General features: G+C 41.5%; 1 protein-coding gene across 1 annotated transcript; it reads right to left on the bottom strand.

Moving 5' to 3' along the window:
- Positions 1 to 559: 559 nt before the first annotated feature.
- RNF185 (ring finger protein 185) lies at positions 560 to 20,665 on the bottom strand. Its single transcript, XM_073312515.1, has 7 exons — positions 20,531 to 20,665; positions 11,690 to 11,921; positions 9,842 to 9,860; positions 9,023 to 9,135; positions 8,405 to 8,459; positions 5,911 to 6,028; positions 560 to 3,158 (listed from the first exon to the last, which is right to left on the bottom strand). The coding sequence occupies exons 2-7, from the start codon at positions 11,869 to 11,871 to the stop codon at positions 3,061 to 3,063; spliced, it is 585 nt and encodes a 194-aa protein (XP_073168616.1). The 5' UTR covers positions 11,872 to 11,921; positions 20,531 to 20,665; the 3' UTR covers positions 560 to 3,060.
- Positions 20,666 to 21,949: the final 1,284 nt, after the last annotated feature.

Here is a 21,949-nt window from a genome sequence, read left to right as displayed (position 1 = left end):
AATGGCCCACCTTGATTATCATACACATTGTAAGGAGGGTGATCACTTTAGATAAGCTATTACCAGCAGGAGAGTGGGGTGGGAGGAGGTATTTTTTTCATGCTTTGTGTGTATATAATAAGATCTTCTAAACTTTCCACAGTATGCATCCAATGAAGTGAGCTGTAGCTCACGAAAGCTTATGCTCAAATAAATTGGTTAGTCTCTAAGGTGCCACAAGTACTCCTTTTCTTTTTGTGAATACAGACTAACACGGCTGTTACTCTGAAACCTTTACGTCTAGTCTCCAGCAGTCTCAAAGACTGTTTCATTGCCATTTATCAGAAGACAGCAACAGCTGGTTTCTTCTTTGCATGAAGAATACATCATGGACGTACATCTACAGAGCAGGTGTACCAACAGCAGCTCTGATACTGCTAACAATTCCCACAATAATATAGGTATAATTTTTTTTTCTGCCACTGTGTTCACAGTAGTGCCTCCTACAGTGATAATTCTAAGTAGCACAGGGCAAGGGCACTGCACTTCCTTACACAAAAGGAATCCACATAGGCTTAGGTCAATGTAAAACCATTTTTTATTCTAAATCACTTTCACAACAGTGAAAATTAGTGAACAGTAAAGGGTTACACTGTATGTGCCATCTTTCTCTAACTGCAGGCCATGTGCAGTCTGAATACAAGGAAGGGAAAAATGATACAATACAAAATGCACACTAAGAAAATCAGAAGCATTAACACTTAAGCTATCTCATTCTTGGATTGCCAGGAAACTAACGACTCTAAATTCTATCATTGCAGCCATTTCAGTCTTCATCCCTTCAGCTTCTCAAGAGCAACTGTTAATTTTAGCAAATTAAGCTAAAAAGTTTATATTTTAAAATAAAAAAATGTTGTCTGGTTTAATACCTCTTTTGTTCATGTTACAGCTGAATTTCTCACTGTCATCTTTAAAGGATAAAAGCTTTGAAGAAATAAACTTCTTAGCAGATTACTTCCGGAAGAACACTCTCTCTTTCCTAGCATAGCAGTTTCTCAGAATAATGGGAGAAGGGAAGGAAATAAAATCCCTTTTACATTAGCAGATGAACATTCCCTTTTCACCAGTAGGTGGAGCTGCCTCTCAATAAAATATCAAGGCAGTGAAAAAGCTACATAATGTGGCCAGTTGATGATAAAAATGCACTTAATTTCCAAAATATGCACTACAGAAGCCAATTAGAACGGATGAAGCTCCTAAAGTGCCTGCACTGTTCAAGCAGCACTTGAATTACCTATACTCAACCAGATCTTGCATCTTGGTATACGATGGATGAGGTAAACTATTGAAGAAGCCAGCTTTACAAAATCCTGCTTGCTGAGACTTTTGGGGCAGGCAAGCAAAACTCCTAACTGCTCCTCCCACATCATCATGCTACAGATGGACGAACAGTTTGTGTTTAGGCAAGTAAGTTTCACTGCTACTGCTCACGGTTGTCCTGCCCAGGCACTTCATCCTTGTACATGCAAAAAAGCCTAGCTCCTGAAGCAAGTGAATGAGATTCTATATATTGATTTGTTTTGTCAAATATCATGATTTATTGCCCAGAAAGTCACAAAATTCCTCTCTACAGAAGGTTAATCTCTGACTACTAGTGATCTGAGTCAAACAAACAGCACCTCAAAATAAAAACAGAAGAGAATCCTTTTGAAAGTGTCCAGTTAGAATTAGGAGAAAATCAAACAGAGGTAAAAAAATCCCTCATATTTCAGGTACTGTGGATCCAGAGAATCAATCAGAAACAATTTTTAAAGCTTCATACCTAACAGAATTCCATAAAAGCTTTCAGAGTTGTGGGCACACCTTCTGCAACATCCTGCTCCAGGCACAAAAATATTTATAATCTGCTGTCCTTCAAATGATCATCTTTGGTAAACCTGCAGGAGCTCGTGCACTACAGCCATTCCTTATAGGCTGGAAGCAGCTGTGCACTACCGTACAGGAAATGGTCTTACGCTATTCCCTACAGTGGCACCTGCTAGGCAAGTTTAGATTTAATTTTTTGCCAAAATAAATGTGTTTGAAAAGTTAACCTCACAACTCACTTAATAAATCCCCATTGTGGCCTCTCCCCCAAAACAAGATGATCTCAGATCTGTAAAATGATTTTATTCAGAGTACACAATAGTCCTGGAAGTCTCAACTTTGGAAGAAGGAGTGAGTGCAGCTACAGTAACAGAGTTATGAAGGTACTATCCATGAGTAAAGACCACTGCACAAACCCAAGAAAAAACAAACACTGCTTTGTCACTGAGGAACAGCACTGCATGTGACCAGAGAGGTACTCTACTGTCCAACAACCCTACCCAACCCCATGATGAGAGAATTTTCAAGTGTCTAGCTCCAGAAAATTCAGATTATTTTACAATTTTAGGCTGAAGTTTCTTAACCCCTCATGTTACAGCCATTCAAGTGCCATTGACTTTTCACAACTCTGGTGAGTAACAGCAAGTATCGAACACTGGTCTCCAAAGCTGATTCCATTTTCAGGCAGATGCCCTCCCAAAGAAGTCTTACTGGTGCTGCAAGATATTTCCTGGCAAGAACTGGACTTTGATATAAAAAGATTAAAAAATGTTCTGGAACTTCAATTGATGCATTTCTTTCCAATCATGGATGTTACACACGTGATACTGATGAACAATGCAGTAGGTTCCTTTCCTCACCAGCCCACACTCCTTCAGTACCAGTGCCTTCCACATAAACCTGGCCTAGCTGATTGGCACAGGATTTCAAAGCAACGCTCCCTTTGAGAGTGAAGCTCAAAGCTAGGTCCATGGTTGTATCTGGATACCAGTGGTATGACACATGGCTGAGGTAAGATATGCTTTTTAACTGTTATTTAATTCCAAGGTTCTGGTGCAACATGCGAGATTCCTCAGTGTGTTGTGGCACCACTGATTCCTGGAACTTGTGATTAGCTACGGAACCAGACACCAGAAGGTTTAAAGTGGGATGGGGGAGCAGTTTTTAACTAGTTCAGAGACCCTGATGACCAGGAATATACAGGGTATAGAGCAGTTATGCAATCAACAGCCAGAACATGATCACCAGAGCCACAAACAGGAAGAGGCGGGATAGGAACTGCTCATCCACATACTGGGGTGTCCCTGGAACAGCTGAAAAACAGGAAGTAAAACAGTTCAGTTCTTTCCTCTTCTTCAAGATGTAGTATATACTGCACATAGCATATTCATAAGTCTAGTGAGATTTGCAAGGAACCCACCAGTTGACCGACTGTTACTGGCAAAATTTCTCTGTTACAGGAATGATTCAGACTGCCTCGCTCACACTGGGAATTAGGAAGGAATGTAAAACGTCAGCTCCACAAAGCAAGATTTAAGTAGGCCTGGGGACGTGACCCTACTCGAGCAGGCAGCCCTCACCAGAGATTTACAGAAGACAATGCTGAAGTAAGTCTACCTCAGCCAGGGGTTTCTACACTACAAAGTTTTGCACCAGGACCCTTCTCCTTCACAAGAGGAATATACCTCAGAATAAACAAGTTATAAACAGACAGAAAATCTTAAGGGGAGTCTTATACCAATAAAACTAGTGGGAAGCTTAAAGGAGCTCAAAACTAAGTGTCCCCCCCAGAACAAAATACTGAGCCTGCAGATGAACAACAGATTTAAAAAAGGATTACTGGCAATCATTAATTTCCAGAAGCTGGGAGTGGATAACAAGGGATGGATCACTCGATTTCCTGTTCTGTTCATTCTCTCTGAAGCATTTGACACTGGCCACTGTCAGAAGATAGGCTACTGGGCTAGATGGACCATTGGTCTGACCCAGTATGGCCATTCTTATGTACTTATTTAACCCGAACCACCACAAATCCACACGGTCTCTAGCTCCAAACAGACACACTCTTACGCAAGCAGATAGTACAAAGCAAGGTACAACTAATGGGCTAAATCACGGGTAGGCAAACTTTTTGGCCCAAGGGCCACATCGGGGTTGCAAAACTGTATGGAGGGCTGGGAAGGGAAGACTGTGCCTCCCCAAACAGCCTGGCCCCCGCCCCCTATCCGACCCCCCCCCCACTTCCTTCCCCCTGACTGCCCCCTTCAGAACCCCCAACCCATCCAAACCCCCCTGCTCCTTGTCCCCTGACTGCCCCCTCCTGGGATCCCCCGCCCCTAACCGCCCCACCCTGGGACCCCGCCCCATCCAAACCCCTCCCCCCATCCTGACTGCTCCGACCCCTATCCACACCCCTGCCCCCTAACCGTCTCCCCCAGGATCCCTCCCCCAGAACCTCCACCCCATCCAACCGCCTCCTGCTCCCTGTCCGCTGACTGCACCCCGGGACCCCCTGCCCTTTATCCAACCCCCCCCCGGCCCCCCTACCATGGCGCTCAGAGCAGCATGTCTGGCAGCCGCGCCGTCCTGCTGAAGTCAGATGTGCTGCCCTGCAGGAGCGTGCAGCCCCACTGCCCAGAGCGCTGGTGGCACGGCTGCAGGGAAAGGGGGAACAGCAGGGGAAGGGCCGGGGGCTAGCCTCCTCGGCCAGGAGCTCAGGGACCAGGCAGGATGGTCCTGCAGACCAGATGTGGCCCACAGGCTGTAGTTTGCCCACCTCTGGGCTAAATGCTAAGATGCCAAAGGGTATACAACTTAGCAGCCCTTTCAAGAGCTTAAGAATCCAGTTCAGTTTTCCCTCATTATTCCAAATGAAATACATGTACTGGGACTCCTTTACTCTAAGCACAGTATGGCAGACTATTGGCTAAAAGATTTAACATAGGCAGCCCTGGAAATCTTGGGCTGTAGATTTTCTGCCCAGAACAGGCAGGCTCTTGCAGTTTAACTACTGTGCAGAGGAGAAGTTCAGTTTTACAGGCTGTTTGGCAATCCTCAGAATGAAGCCACTGTACTAAAGTAACCCAACTGGTTTTATTCAATTGACAGCATTGAAATTAATTCACCAGGAAGTTATTTGTTGTAGCATACACGTGATCATCTTGAAGATAAACTGCAAAGCAAAGAAAGTAGTGTTCTTGCTTTTTCTTCTTCTTTATGGTACATAAAGACCGACAACGTTTTTCATCCCAAAAAAGTTCTCCCACATATACAAAATATGATTTTTCCTTCTTTTTAAAAATGCTAGAAATTCAGGTCTCAACTTCTCTGGTTTTCCTGGAGAATCTTTTGGAGGACTGGAATGGAAGCGCTCAGATCACTGAAGGGGCTTTCCCAGTTCTCACTTGAGGAGAAGGAATGTTCAGTCGGACTGTTTTAAAATGTTTTTTGTTAAAACCTGTTTAACTTGTAGTGTCACTATTGCTCTCTAGTTCTTCAATCCTCCAAAAAGTCCTTCAGCAAAACAGAGAGAAAAGTCATAAGCTGGTATTTTCTAATGTAAAACCACCAGAAAAACACCTTTAAAAATGTAAAAAGAAAAGGAGTACTTGTGGCACCTTAGAGACTAACCAATTTATTTGAGCATAAGCTTTCGTGAGCTACAGCTCACTTCATCGGATGCATCTGATGAAGTGAGCTGTAGCTCACGAAAGCTTATGCTCAAATAAATTGGTTAGTCTCTAAGGTGCCACAAGTACTCCTTTTCTTTTTGCGAATACAGACTAACACGGCTGTTACTCTGAAACCTTTAAAAATGTATGTATTTTATATAATAAAAACACAGCAAAGCTTTTCCCTTTGTTGTTCACCCTTAGATGATTAGTTCTACAGTGCACCAACACTGTGTGCTCAAAAGGGTATTTCCCGACATGTTGCTTTCACTGGGTTACTTTGGCATTCAGACAAGTTAGTGATTTAAAAGGTTCTTTGCTTGAAAGATAAAAATTAACCTATATGAAATTTATTCTCCTGTGGGATTTCCCCAGAAGGTGAGATGCATAATACCTGGTGGAGGCCGCCCATCATTTATGTTGAATGCTGTGGCAAATATACCAAAGGGAAATGCCCCAATTCCAAATGACATTTGAAAGCCACCATCTCCAAACCCAAAGCCCTGGAATCCCTGCAGAGAAGAAAAAAATGGAAGTGAAACATACTGTCATTTATACTGCAAGACAGAGTAAAAGCCAAATATTCCCTGTCACTGGACTTCTTTAGGCTAAATGAGGATCACAGTGCCTGTCAGTTTTCAGTTTGTGCCTGTATGGTACCACACCTCACTGCAGCTCATGTTTGAGGTCTACAGGTTAGCAAATGCTAAATGTTTTTGTAATTCTCTCACCAGATATCTGACACTGTATCATCATTTATATAAGTGGATATCACTTACTGTTTGTTTTTTTAAAAAGCTTTGATGGATAGCAAATATTGACTCATAATTAATCTAAAACAAAAGTAACATCAAAAATTACCCAACATTGCTCCTCGGGATATATGTAAAGTGTTGCACATAGTCACTTTAAAATTGTGTTCCTACAGCACCATAGGAAGCTTTATGGGGAGGAGGGAGAAGAGTTCTTGCCCCAAGGAGCCTACAATATAGGTTATATACAACATAATGTGATGCAGGGAGACGTGACATCAAGGAAGGGGGAGGGAAGGAAGGGTTGCTTTATGATCCAACATCACTGACTGTACAGGGTCCAAAGCAAAATTACAGGGTTAGTCTAGCCAAGCAGAAAGATGAAACTCCTGAATCACGGAACATCCAAATCCTTAAAATGGATGCAATGTTTAGGAAACAACTAGTATGAAACAAACAATGATACTGTAATTAATGGCTGTGGGAGAGCAAACAGTTAGCCTAGTCCTAGACTCCACCAATCCACAGAAGATTGCCTTCTTGTTTCAGAATTATGCCAGTGGTATCAGTTCCAGAGGATACGCTAATTTCTAACCATCGAACTTTGAGTGTACACAGAACTGATCCCAGTGACATAATTCTTAGACCTAGAGTTTCTGGACTAACCCCTTGATTTGATTAGTAAAGATTCTGACTCTTCTGCCTATGTTGTCAGTTGTCTTGTCATCAACTCCCTATAAAAGGGGCCAGTTGCAGCGATGCTTCTTTGCATGGGAGCTCCTGCAGTTTCAGAAACTGGAGAAGCAGCATCACTGCTGCAATGTCTTTATGTCAGATTCCTCCAATTAATGGCAGCACCTGCTAAAAGGTTCCACCAAGACACAGCAGCTGATTTAATAAGAAGACAACGCTCCGCGGAGAGAGAACTACTGAGCTCCCATTTATTCAATATAGAAATGTTCCTTAGTCATATCCAGCAGGGCTGTTTGTTTGAAGCAATGAGGTATACAAGTGGGCTCTGGGGACTTGAAGCTGAATTACATGGAAATATGCAAGTGTTTCATCAGGTCACGCTCACTTCTTACTATGCCAGGAAACTCTGGTCAATCCTGATAACTGTTCCCCATGTACAGCCTACTATTTATATTCACTGTATTTACATACCTGGGCTGCTGTTTGCATACACATACCCCACTCCATTCGGATGTGTATACATAAACATGGTTAAGTAATGTTCTATAGCAAAGTGGCTATCAGCATACAGCAGCAGTCCCCAAACTTTTGAGGATCGCGCACCCCCCCCACACACACACACTTACCCCTGTCCACACACCCCCAGAGCTAGGAGCATGGCTGCAGCTCCGGGGGAGTCGGGGAGAAGAGGAAGGATCACAGACAGGGGTGAAGGGACCGAGGCAGGGGCCACAGCAGGGGGTAATTCTAGGGCCGGGAGTGGGGCCACAGCAGAGCTGTGGTGTAGGCTGGCAGCTGGGCCCGCAGCCAGGTACGGCTCCACTCCCAGCCTTGCCCCCAGCCTCGGCTCCAGGCTGGGAACGGAGCCATGGCTAGTGGTGAGGCTGAGAGCTGGCGTGGGGCCATCAGCGGAGCCGCGGCCAGGAACAGGGCATGGCTGGGGGCAGGACCGGAGCAGAGCTGGGGGTGTGGAGTGGCTGGATGACACTCCCTCCCCACCCCGCATAGAGGCTGGCCTGGACTTCAATGTGCCCCCTACACATTCCTCCACACCCCCTTAGGGGGGTGAGACCCACTCTTTGGGGACCTTTGGCATACAGTGACAGAAGTAGACCCAGTGTACATTTCCAGGACACCTCTCATTTGACAAAAAGGAGAGATATGTCCCGCACCATTTTCAGAAGCACTGCACCACTTATGCATGGGGAGCATGTTCTGATTATGAAAGATAACATCCCCAGCAACACCACACTGTACGCTTTAATTGTAAAGTTTGAGTAAAGTTAACTCATGCTGTAGAATGCTGAGTAATGGAGGCATTCACGACACATCATCAGGTATCAAGACACTTAAAATAGCCAATATAAAAGGATCTCCACAGTTGGTCTCCCTCCCCGCCAAATCCTAATCCCATCTTTCCACTTCAACTTATGTTTTACTTACCCCTCTGTTCTCTGGTTCAGGTCTCTGTCCCTGTGGTCGTGGTGGAGTTTTTTCTCTGGAAAAGACAGTAGAGTTAGTATAAGCATAGTGATATATGGTGTAATATTTGTTTCCTGTCCTGGCTAGTAAAATAGAACAAACATTAATTGCTCTTTCACAGATGTCCAGAGACCACTGAATTGTTGCAGCAAAGTTGCGTGCAGTTAGCTTACTAGCAGGAGCCAGCAGGCCTACCAGTTAGTTGAAACTCCAGTTCCAAATCCACAAATTGAGATTCTACATTTCTGTGCAGCAACATCCTTGTTACATTTCACAATCAAGGGAGCTTGAAAACTGTGATCAGTCCCATGAATGTCTTGTCCAAGTTGCCCGAGTCAGGTAATATTTTGCACAATGTGCTATCTTCAGTTAGTAATTAGTGTTCAATTCAGTTAAAATACATTTCCACAGATAAGCAAGAAACGGGGTGTGGGAATCCAGGCCCTGGGAGAGCCAGGATGTATTTGGCAGACATATCATCTCCACCTAAGGTTTAACCATCTCTTATCTGACACATCACCTGAACAATAATTAGGTTTGTGGTTTCCACAAAGAAGTGGCTGCATTTGGATTCCTTACCTGGGGTCCTGCTGCCCAGTACTACCCCTTCCATACAGAGGAATAACTTTATCTCGACTGATTCCTGCTTTACATACTGGACACACCTGCCTGTTTGGCCTGGTCTCTAACCACTAAGAGAGAAAAATAAAACAAAATAAATAAGGCACCATGAGAACAATGGAACAATAGTAACATGCAAATGTATCTCACACAGCCACACAAAAGCCAGCCAAATAGAATTCTACAGCTATTCAGAAAAACAAGGAGGCAAACTGCCTACCCTTTGGAAATGCTGAAGTGCCTCAGATTTGGGCAGTACTTGCTGTAGTTTAGTATAGTACACTGCTATATCACATCTGCTGAAGTGTACATTTGTAATTTGGCTGGGAAAACTCTGACAACTACACTGTAGAAACAACCCTGCACTGGCCTGGGGTAGGACTAGTCTTGTCTCATCTCTAGTTTCTATGATTCTAACACACAGAGTAGGGGTGTAACAGTAAGCGTGGCAAGAGAGCTTCAAGTTTTCAATCTACATATTAAGCCCCCTCAGCTGTCATATGTAACCTCTCCTCCCTGGATCACTGAAATATTTGAGTGGTCAAGACCCTGAAAAAAATGGACTTTTGTCTTATACTTTTCTTTCTCTGGAAAAGTGGATTGCAAATGATTGCATGTTAAGTGTAATTAGTGCATTCTGGTTGCCCTGGAGAGAAGGAAGTGTGCTTAGAAAGAGAAGGGGATATTGCAGCTTCTGACAGAACACCCTAGAGGACTGAGGGGGTTATTGTGTAATAGGAGCTGATGAAAGACAAAGTAAAAAGAAAACGATCTTACCTGGTGTAAACAAGGCCAACTGTTGGTATTCCCAGGGTGATTTGATAACAGTGCAGAAAGAGAGAAAGGGAAAAAACGTAGTTAGTAACCTACATTGAGATTTGGCAAATGTAGAGAGCATATTGGGGACAGCACACCTAAGAGACAGCAGAAGGTTAAAGAATCAGCAATGTCAGGACCATAACTTTGCATTAGAACAAACTGAACTTCTGAAAGTATAGCCGAAGTCAGACCTCCTCTGGCCCTTCCAGTTTATACAATCTGACACTAGGTTGCCAAATGGACAGAAACCACATCACAACTCTTGGTCCCTGTAATCTCACCATCTAGGAGTTCCACAGCCTTAGACATCAGCACAAAAGGCATACACAAAGGCTTAAATACATCTTTCTGGGCCTTTTTGCATCGATTCTGCTCACCAATCCCATGAACTCATGTCCTACGCAAAGATGCAAATTAGAAAGATGCCAACAGTATGATGTTAGAATCTTAAGAATTATAGGGAGGAACACGTGGCTAAAATATTGGGTGAGATTTGGAGAAATGTACATTATGCATCATGCTGTTAATTCTAAAACAGGTACAAAGTATGAGGAACAGAATAGGGTTATTCTAATTTCTCCTTTAAGACACTTTACTTCAATTAAAGTCCTTGTGGCAACTTTAAAAAAGTCAAAACCAAACAAAAACAGGCCACAAGATAAGACTACTTATAAAAAAAACACTGCAATGAACTGCTCTCCAAGTGGTATAAACAATATGCAGATTGTCCACCGGAAGATTGGACCTTCAATCCTGGTGTAAAAAGTCACTCCACTTAGGTGGTCTCATCAAAAAGCTGTGATCACAAGAAAGTTTCATTGTAAGAAAAGCGAGGTAACAAGGACCTCCAGTTGATACCAAATTCTACTTACTTACACCCATACAACCACACAGGTTTAACTGAGACCTGAATTTAATCCATAGTATTTAAAACCCCACACAATTAGCAATGTCAACCATTGATAAACTGTTACATTTAACAAAAAATTGGGGAAAGGGGGTTATTTCCTGTATAATTCCATCTTTCAACTACACCAAAACAGTAACATTTGAGGAAAAAGAAACCCTTGCAGCCCACTGAAGTATTGTGGAAAAGCAGGGCAATCTACTTCAATGCTCAAACCCAGACAAGACACATGGGAGGCATAACATTTTCACCGTGTTTGTGGGACATCTGCCCAAATTGGACAGACGGTGGACCTGAAGAGCTAGTGCCACTGCCATGATGGTATGGGGAAAGAAAAATAACTTCACAACAAAAACGGGCTCTCTACAACATTTCTGCCAGCACTTGCAGTGAAAGAAAGCCTGTGGTGAGGGTGTGATTTGCCTAAAAATTCATAATTTCGACTCTGGAGCCTGCTTCAAGGACAAGATGCAAAGCAGTTCCAGGTATGGGTGGGTTACAAAGGAATTTAAACCCATATACAGTGAGTATGTGCCAAGCCAGAAGGCATGAATGAGAATAATATTGCTCTGCCAAATTATATTAATCAAGGCTGTGCAATTCAGTTTTTAGCACAACAATCCAGAGGACTACCAAAAGCAAAACTTATGGAGACCAGCACTAGTCTGGAGTAACTACATATTTAACAGAAAAATGGATCTGAGGACAGAACAGTAAATTAGCAAATTTCTGTTTACAGCATTCAATTCCAAATCCATAATCCCATTCACATTTTAAGATTGCAAGGCTGGACTTTTCATCTGACATTTAACCTCGTTATAGCCTCGGCTCCTGGATGATGAGAGTGTGTTTGTCCCAGCCCCATATTCTGGTCTACCTAAGGAAAGTAGTATACTGACCAGAAGAGGTGCCCACAGAGACTGATAACCGCATCTTTGGCAGTGTCTAAACAGATGTTGCATTCAAAAGTGCTGTCCTGATTAGTATTTTCCCCAGCACCGTTACTACTGCTGCTGCCACTGGTCCCTCCGGTACTGGAGTTTTCAGTGGATGTAGACGCCGTGGGCCCTTTACTTGCCATCCTCAGGAATTAATTAGATCCAAGGTCAGTAAAATCCTCCAACTGGAATCCTATGAGACAGAAAAAGAAATTCCACTTGCATTACACTGTTACATTCTTGTCCTATTTGAAACTGAAAGAAGAAAAATACAATCAAGATTACTTGCCCAAAGACCATTTGGATCCCAGATTCCAACATCTCAATTTTATGGTAGCCAAGAAGAGTCTTTTTTAGAAGTTAAGCTGTCTTGACTATCTGTCATATGGCCTAGCTGCTGACATCACCTACACTTTAAAATTCTGGGTGCACTGACTGACTAGCACACTCAACCCCACGGCTGAAAATTAAGACAGGTTTCCCATCTCCATCTTCTTGTAAATGTTACCAAACAGCAGTTACTCTTTGCCAAGTGTATTGTTGATGCATGTACATTTAATCATATGTACTCTTCCCAAAGTTCAGTACAGGGCACAAATGTCTGAGCACAGCCTGAAAAGGAGTTTAACAGAGGTCCATGTCAGGAGAGCAAGTCACACCTTTCTTCCAGAATTCAGTGAAGTTTACAAGAAAACTCAAGAGGTCTTTTTTATCCCCACCCACACAGACTCAGGTGGAACATACTGGTCATTCAATGCCACTAGGATTTTTTTTACGTCCATTAGTTCAGGTTACCAGGAGCCCGGAAAAAGAAGGTGAATGGAAGTGATCTTCATACCAAGGTGGATTGATTTAAATCATCAATTTTAGATGTGTTTCACATTGGTATTTTTCTAAAGACAGATTGATTCTCATTGGTTGATAAAAATTAAAACATGTTGACTTGCAACTGAATTGCAGCCTTTGTGCTAAATTTGGCACTTCTTTTTGCTAACCATGGGATACAGTGCATCTATACACATTTATTTAAGCAATTATACAGCTTAATTTACATTTATGGAGATTCTTAATTTTTACATTTTTATTATGTTAGAAAATGGTAAATGGGTTTTTTCCTATTTACTAGATAAGTTTTTTTTTGTTTGTTTTTTTTAACTTGTGATTTGTGTCAAGCTCCTTTTGGAGATTGAGTGGAATTCACTTAAAATGCACAAACAGCATTTTACATTTTGTTTTTAAATAGAACTACCTTAAATGTACTGGATTCACAAGAAAAAAAAGTTGATCAGTAATGTTTTGCATTTTAAACTAGCTGATGTATTAAACAAAGGAAGTATGATCTGTAGTTAGTGAATGGACGTGAGTGTTTCTGGTCACCATGTCATTCAAGATTTTTAAACCAGTTGATCTCATCTTCTCATACCTGATTTTTATTCCTAGATTGGGAGAAGAAGACAAGTTTTCCTGTTTTTTCCTTCCTAACTTTGACTGAACTAGCTGAATACATGAAAATGTAAAAAGTTAGCCTTTTCTGCAGGTGCAGAGAATTTGCTCTCAAAATCTGGTTCAGCACTTCAACAAATTTTGGTTCCAGACGCTTAGCAACAAACTTACAACACTTCAGTAGTCCAACTTTCTTTGAAATTCAGCAGCAAACATGTACTGCTTAATATTTTTTGCATTTAATTTAAAATTATTTAAATATATTATAACAAGTTTAGGCCTTAACATAGATTGTAAATTTCAAATTTAACTAATTATGTTTTTTTTAAATAAATATAGAATTAAAATTTAAAAATCCAATATATTTATTTTAAAACATCCTTGTTTCTTATCCACGCTTCCCTCCCGCTGCTGTCATGGTGTGAGTGGAAGGAAGTGAGCAGTAAACATTTCTAGCAATTATGTTGCAGAAGCACCCAGGATATACTGAGGACTGAACATCCCAGTCATTTGTACAGCTCACATGCTCTTGACTCATGTTAACATGTTACCTGTGCAGCACATATCATGTATGTCTGCTCAACAGGATTCTCTCTCTTTTTATTTCTTTCTGCTAAAACATAACTGCCATAAACCTTAGTATGGGATTTCCAGAACATGCAAATCCAAAAGCACTTAACAGAATGGAGACTGCATGGGCAAAAGACATGTACATCTCAGGGAATAGAGAGATACTTTTACTGCCCAATACAAATACCAAAAGTCTACTCTGATTTTTTAATCCAAAAGTCAAGAACAAATCTATACCTGCCGAGTCAGTCACAATTAACCAAGACAGAACAATTTAAATCTTAGTTCATTGCACTTTCCATGAGAAAAATACGGAGCTCAGATACCAAGATGCTGAAAGTCTATAAATCCTAGATACCCATATGAGACAGAGAAACAGATGACTGTACAAAACTTTCACAAGTGCACAGAAATTAAGTATTTGGAAAGGGCAACCAGAACCTTTCATAAATTACTGACTGCAAAACTTACCCCACAAGTACTAAAAAGGTCACCTCAGCTTCCTGAGTAATGCTGAAGCACACATATGGAGCTGTAAAACAAAATTTCAGTCTCTCCAGCTTTTATTGCAAAGAGTTCTTTTCATACAATGTAATTCCGCTGCAAGACTAAAGAAGTGCCAATCCGGAGCCCAATTAAAGTACTGCATTAATGACAGCACAACAGAACAAATGGGGAAGGAGAAGAGATTTATTTCTACAGAGCTTTTTCACTCAGTTACATCATTTTGTATGGGGTCCCAGAAGGACAGCTCAGTGTTCACAACTACTATGCCTTAATGCACACTGCCTCTCAGCACTGCTGACTCCTAGCATTTCACAACATGGCTTCATTTACCCTCATCAGCAAGGCAGTTTGCCGTACATTTAAAAAAAAATGCTTTAGTACAGTACAGGTTGAAATGCTACCAATTCCCAATTTTCACTGTTCTCATGCATCCTTTCTGCCAGAATCTTTAGCAGCATTAGCTTATCTTGCTCAGATAATGAACGTTTAAATGAACCCCAATAACAAAACAATCCAAGACTGAAGCAAGAAATTAATGTTCAAAGTTCCAGGTTTCGCTCATATGGTATTCTGCCTTAAATACTGGTTTAATATTTTAGGAGGAGAGATGGGGGGAAGATTTACCCCTACAGCTTTGGGGATCCATAGCATGAATTTTCAGACCTTTAATTTAATTTTCTTTTTAAAGCAGATTTGGTCATAATGCAAGAGAGAATCCAGATGAACAAAAGGGTGTAATTAGTTCTGTTCCAGCCAATATCTCCCTTCACCTCACTTGAGTTGTCAGGTGACCCAGTTCAGCTTACTTTCACATCTTTTCTCCCACAAAAGTCTTTGTACTTTCTCCAATGCTTACCCATACTCCTGGAAAGACCTTCCATGAGGTCATGGAGTGAAGTGCATCCGATGAAGTGAGCTGTAGCTCACGAAAGCTTATGCTCAAATAAATTGGTTAGTCTTTAAGGTCCCACTAGTACTCCTTTTCTTTTTGCTTCCTGACACTGTACCTGCACCTCCTTCAAGTCTCTCTTCAGTACCCTCTTTCAGCTCTAATCCCCCATTAGGAATTCATCAATTAAAAAAAATAAAATATTACAAACATAATTAATAAGCTGTGACAATAAGAAAAGAAGTAACCTCATGAACATGTACTGTGCAAGACTGTCTCATTCCCACCCACTTCTCTGTTGTAATCTCTCACTGAGGCAAAATGTGTCTTATTTAACCTAGTTTGTAATAAACTTTTTGGAGCAGGGAGGGACAATCTTATTTATTTGTCTGTAAAGCACCATTCACGCTTCTATGGTATTGTACAAACATTATTATTTATACATTTGAAATTAAAGTGAGACAGGATTTGATAGCCAGACGGTAAGAAGTATATTTGATCATTCCGTAATAACTGGATCACTTATGTTCTAACTAGAACAGACTCATAAGTTTGAGAGTAAATTCCAAGATGATACCAGCTTCAGTCAAGCACTTGAGCTTGTTAAAAGAAATGTTAAGCAGAGAAATAGACTTAAAAAAATCAACTAAAACAGGACAGACCAACCCCTTTTTGTATTTGATTCGGTGCTCAGATGAATAAGACACCATAAGCACCTCAGGATCCATTGTTGCTTTTAAGTTAAATTAAACACAAAAGTGTTTATTAAAAGTGGGTGTACAAAGGTACTGTTGGGGACACTGGGCATGGCCACTAGGTAACTCGAGGGGGTGGAAGACCATGAGTGTTGATGAAGCCCTCTTGCACTAGGCCCAAGTGTTCTTGCCCCCCCCCACACACACACCTGGAGGCACTCACAGCAGTTATGCGTACTAGGCTCAAGTGTCCTTGGCCCCCCTTGCCTAGAGGCACTGGTAGCAGTTATGCTGAGGATTTGCAACAATATGTTGCAGAGTTAGACTGCCTAAAACTAAACAAGGCCAAACAGGGCAAATATGAAAAAACAATGTTAAATAAAGCAGCTTTATATATGGTTTAACAGATGGTATAAAAAAACAAGGAAACTAGCTGGTAACTGGATTGGCTGGCTATATGAATACTTAGGGCAGCTTGCTATTAAATAATTTTTATATATATTTATATATATATTTAATATATATTAAATATATTAAATAATATATATAAAAATAGCCTGTGTAACTTTTTGCTCTGTGTGCAGGATTTGAAATTCTATTCTCCCTGTACCTTGTTTGCAGTGCAAATAAACTTTTCTGCTTCTCCACCCCATTGTGATTATTGGGTGACGCACACCTGGTAACAAACCCCTGCTGTTGTTCGCCTCTGGCGCTGGGAGCAGGCAACAGTACTAATCTAGGTTTGCTAAACCTTTGCCCTTTTTACCAGCTCTTCAAGTCCCACTTCACAAATACCAGGACCATTAAAGAAATTGAAGGCAGGAGAAGGTGCAAGAGTTAGTTATGACCTCATGGCAAGTTTTCAAAGATTTTCCACTTTTCTTCCCTTGTTCTTTGTTATCAAGACATTTCCATGAAAACAAAATATTTGTTTCTTAAGTGTCCATCTGTTCTTGCTGTTTATTCTCCCATTTGAAGTCACCATCCTCTGTGATATTACAACTGGTTGCTGTGGAAATGACTTATATCACAGTGTACTACCACTTGACATGGGGAACAAACAGCAGGAACAGATGAACTGTTAAGAAAAAAGTAACTTGTTTTCATGCAGATGTCCTTAAATAAACAAAAAGGGGGCAGAGGGGAGAGAAGATATATGGGAAGAGATATAACATGCCTCCCTTTTGGTTATCCAGGTTTTTCAGGAGCCAATCTGGTTGAAAGAGCAGATGAATACTTGAGGAGAAGGGGGGCTTTAAGAAGCAGATGGCACTCTGGGGCCTGAAGGTTCCATGACAGTTGAGAGCAACAGATGGTCTGAGAGATTGAGGAGGAAATAATAGCGTGGGAGACTGGTGAGGTTTATGTGCTCATCTGTGCGCCTACAAGAAGCAACTGAGGAGAAGATACTCACAAAATATTTAGGAAATATATTCTAAGGACACAGAGTGGAGCAGAGAATTGGGGGAGTGGTGCACCAGGAAATGCAGGGCTGGAGCATCAGACAGTGAAAGAGACCAAGTGTATGGATCTAAGAGGAATGAGAGATTTGCCAGAGATACAGTGATTTGCCTCTGAAAATTATGAGGAACTTCACAGAAAAAAAGGAATCATGACATTTTAAATTACAGCATCCAAAAATCTCATTGACAAAGAGCAAAGATAGACAATAATTCAGAGTGCATGATAGAAAGCATCAAAAAATAACATCACCTAAGTTATAAATTGTATTTGTAGGATATATAAAATGTTTAGAAGTGTTTACTTTTTAATGTTAGTTATTTCATAAACATTAAGAATAACTGCTTTCCAATTGGGTTCTAGGTCACTGACTACAGATTAACATTTTTAATTATTATTTCTCTTTGCTGTATATCTTACATATGAAATTTAAAGGAACACTGTCAGGTTAAAAAACCTGTATAGAAAAGTAAGTTTCTTTGCTCTCTTTACTAATGTCACACTGTTACATTACTAAAGAGATTACTAAAATTTAAAGAATTCTTCAAGTCTAGTTTGCTTCTCATGACAGATTCTGTTTTGTTCAGGTTCTAAATTTCTCTGTGCTTGGACAATGAAAATTTCGGGTTCACTTTCTTCTGATGTACTCACACAATATTACAATGTTTTTGTTGCAAATATGGCGATCCAAATTTAAAAATAATCAGTTTTCATTATTATAATAAAAGTTTCAAGAAAACCTCTCTCTTGACACTAGGCTTAGAAGAATACCCTCACACATAAAACAAACACAAATCTGAAACCTACAATGTGAGACTTCTTTGAACTTTAAGCGTACCTAACATACGGTCACAGGTCACTTTTTCTGCAAGAGCTGACATTTGCTGACAGCCCCATGAAAAACAGTAAGTTTATTTCCTGACATTCTCAGCATGTACATTCCTGCTGAAGTAAAACTGTTAATTATTAAACATATATTTACTTAGTTGCCTCTTTATTCCCTTCCCCCATCTCCTGATTGATTATCTAAAGAGTGAGTTGAAACAACCTGTCATGCATGTTCTGTTCTCCTTTTGTGGTTTTTATGTTGCTGTGCTCTAGATGCCTTTCAGTGCTATGGGAAGTGGTCCCTACATATAGGCTGAACATCAGCTTAAAACACCATCCTGCATATTAATCTACTATCAGGGACCCATGCAGCAATACAGAGACACATTTAATTCAGTGGGACTCTTCACAGACCTGTGCTAGGGGATTAGAATGCAGAATTGAGGCCTATGTTTAAAAAGTAATTTGGAATCCATTGAGATGAAATGTGCTATACAAATAAAAGGTTCTTATTTTTTTATATGAACATATTGTGAACACCAAGCATGTAAAAGACAAAGATAGCGGAAAACAGAACAAAGCTTTCTCCCTTCCATTAAAAAGATAAAAGACTCAAACAGAACTTGGAATGAAGCCTATGCACACACTTCTTTTTTAAACCTTGGCAAATCTAAGGGATAAAGAAAACTGATATAATCAGTTAGAAAATTCCAGAAAAATATTCAGATGACATTAGATTATGTAATATGTTTTATAGCATTACATCAGTCATATATGTACTATGTGGACTAATTATTAGAACTTTATAGGTTGGCAGGGGAGGTTTTATTTTAAATTAAAAAAATAAAAGACTCGATTGTTTTTATGTGGTTTAAAGTATATAAAGCAATCCCAGATGGCAATTAAAATATATCAGAAGTTACTACTTTTGAAGATAAGAAATAAAACCCAAATATGAATCTATTTATAAATAGCCACATCTTTGAGGGACACTTATGACACATTTTAGGTCCCTGGGGAGAAAAAAAATCTAAATATAGAGAGCGACAAATAATGTTAAGAGGCTGAAGCACTTTACAAGGGAGTGTAAATTATCCCAACTTTTACAGATAGGTAAAACAAAGAATTGTTTCCCTGCAGACACACAGGAAGCCAGAAGCAAAAAGGAGAACAGAATCCAAGTCTCCTCGCTATTGGACTCCTGCTCCAACCATTAAGCTGTGCCATCTCCCTCAGTTACAAAAGTAAGAATCATGAAGTCCCACTGTTACATTTAAACCTATCTGCTATTCTATAATTCACTAAAGACAAGACAAGAGCGATCTTAGTCTGTTTTGATAGAATCTCAAAACATTTTGGACAAGAAAATTGAAGGATGAAATGTAAGACAAATAGAGAGAGGAATACAACACAGTCAGTAAAAAGAACGAGGAGTACTTGTGGCACCTTAGAGACTAACAAATTTATTAGGGCATATGCTTTCATGGGCTAAAACCCACTTCATCAGATGCATGCAGTGGAAAATACAGTAGGAAGATATATAGATATAGATATTCAGAGAACATGAAAAAATGGGTGTTGCCATACCAACTCTAAGGAGACTCATCAATTAAGGTGGGCTATTAATTATTATTAGCCCACCTTAACTGATGAGTCTCTTTAGAGTTGGTATGGCAACACCCATTTTTTTCATGTTTTGTGTGTGTGTGTGTGTATATATGTATATGTGTGTGTATATATATCTTCCCACTGTATTTTCCACTGCATGCATCAGATGAAGTGGGTTTTAGCCCATGAAAACTTATGCCCTAATAAATTTGTTAGTCTCTAAGGTGCCACAAGTACTCCTCATTCTTTTTGCTGATACAGACTAACACAGCTACCACTCTGAAACCTGTCACAACACACACAGTGCTACAGAAAGAAGTGCAACTGGAACAAGCGACTGTTTACCAAAGAACATTTTACAAAGAGCCACAGAGGACGGGTGGGGGTAATTATTTCTCTCCTGACTCAAGCCAGATACTGGGACACCTTGTGCTAGTTTGGGAGAGTATGCATTAACAAACTATGATTTCCAAGCATTTTCTTGTTAGACTTATGAGTTACCCAGTTAATGGTCTCAGGTAATAAAAAGTAAATGTAAGTTCAGTGTATCAGTGAGGAGGACCCCCCCACACACACGGACGGACAAAATAAGAGCGAGAGGCGCCTGTCTGAGGAGCCAGAGGTTTCGGGCTCTCCTTTCAGCTCCCGACCACCTACTGCTGACTTGACAGGATGCCCAACACACCCACCCGAGAGCCCCGCCCCACAGACCCCCTCCTCAGCCCGCTTCCCGCCTCAGGCCCGCCCGCAGCCGTCGAAGCCGCCCCCCGGCAGTCTCAGGCCCGCCCCCCTGGTGCTTACCTGAGTAGCGGGTGCCGCGACCCCCACGGCAACTACAACAGCCCCAAGTCTCAGACTCCCAGCTGGCTCCAATCCGCGCTCCAGCTTCTCCTCCCTGGGCCGCCGCTGTCACCTGATCCCCCGGAAACCCAGCCCCGCCTGCATTGTCCGCGACCAGCGTCTCGGCCTGCGCACGGGGCCGCAGCATCGGGTTCCGCCTGCCAGGGACGGGGGGCGGCAAATGATCTGCGCCCCAAGGGCCGGGGCACGTAGATCCCACGCCCCGGGGGGAGCCTCCACCTGGGGAGCGGGGAATGGAGGTTGGTTCCACACACACTGGTTCCTAGGGCAGTGGAGCGGGGTTAACTTGGGGTTAAACACCAAACAATGGTATGGTTTCGACTAAACTAGAGAGACCAGACCAGCGCAGCACGCTTCAGAGCCTGGATTCCACACACACGGGCCTCGCGGCGGTGGGAGAGGAGTGCAGCTTCTGCATGGGTCTACATACAGAGAGAGAGGAGATGGTTTAAGCCATAGCGGTAGTGTCCGTCCAACCCCCCCACCTCCGGCCTTATTGTTTTTAAACAGACCATGAACTAACCTATGGCTTCAGACTGGGAAAGCAGAAGCCCTAAGAGCCAAGAAGTCAACACCAGTAGCAGATGTCTACCGCAAGAGCCACAGCAATGCTACAAACAAGCAGCCATGCTGGAATTTCCACTTGTATGCAAGTGTATCAACCAACACATAGTTAAGGTGAAGATGTGTGTAGTATCTCAAATGGGGAGCCATACAGGAAACCAATTTTGATCCTGCCCTCTGGCATGGGGCAACACATTATGAAATTCATTCACCTACCTACACTATATTCGCAAAAAGAAAAGGAATACTTGTGGCACCTTAGAGACTAACAAATTTATTTGAGTATCAGCTTTCGTGAGCTACAGCTCACTTCACGAAAGCTGATGCTCAAATAAATTTGTTAGTCTCTAAGGTGCCACAAGTACTCCTTTTCTTTCTACCTACACTAGTAGATTTGCTGTCTTTAGAGATCGGTCAGAGGAGGCAAACTCATTCATCACAGTTTTATGACACTTAAAGCAGCATGTCAAGGTAACATAATGGTTTGACACAACAGAACAGGCCTAACAAAGAAAATAACAGAACGCCTCTAGCTGTCACCTTCTGCCCCCAACTAAAACCCCTCCAACGCATTATCAAGGATCTACAACCTATCCTGAAGGATGACCCAACACTCTCAAAAATCTTGGGAGACAGGCCAGTCCTTGCCTACAGGCAGCCCCCCAACCTGAAGCGAATACTCACCAGCAATCACATACCACACAACAGAACCACTAACCCAGGAACCTTTCCTTGCAACTAAGCCCGTTGCCAACTGTGCCCACATATCTATTCAGGGGACACCATCACGGGGCC

This window comes from Lepidochelys kempii, chromosome 15 (assembly GCF_965140265.1).
Source record: "Lepidochelys kempii isolate rLepKem1 chromosome 15, rLepKem1.hap2, whole genome shotgun sequence".
NCBI lineage: Eukaryota > Metazoa > Chordata > Testudines > Cheloniidae > Lepidochelys > Lepidochelys kempii.
This window is presented reverse-complemented; position numbering and strand designations above follow the sequence as displayed.

Coding starts and splice junctions, on each gene's coding strand:
- RNF185 (XM_073312515.1), bottom strand. CDS start 11,871: ATGGCAAGTAAAGGGCCCACGGCGTCTACATCCACTGAAAACTCCAGT. Junction 8,460..9,022: donor ACTGGGCAGCAGGACCCCAG/GTAAGGAATCCA, acceptor TGTCTTTTCCAG/AGAAAAAACTCCACCACGAC. Junction 6,029..8,404: donor CTGAACCAGAGAACAGAGGG/GTAAGTAAAACA, acceptor TCTTCTCTGCAG/GGATTCCAGGGCTTTGGGTT.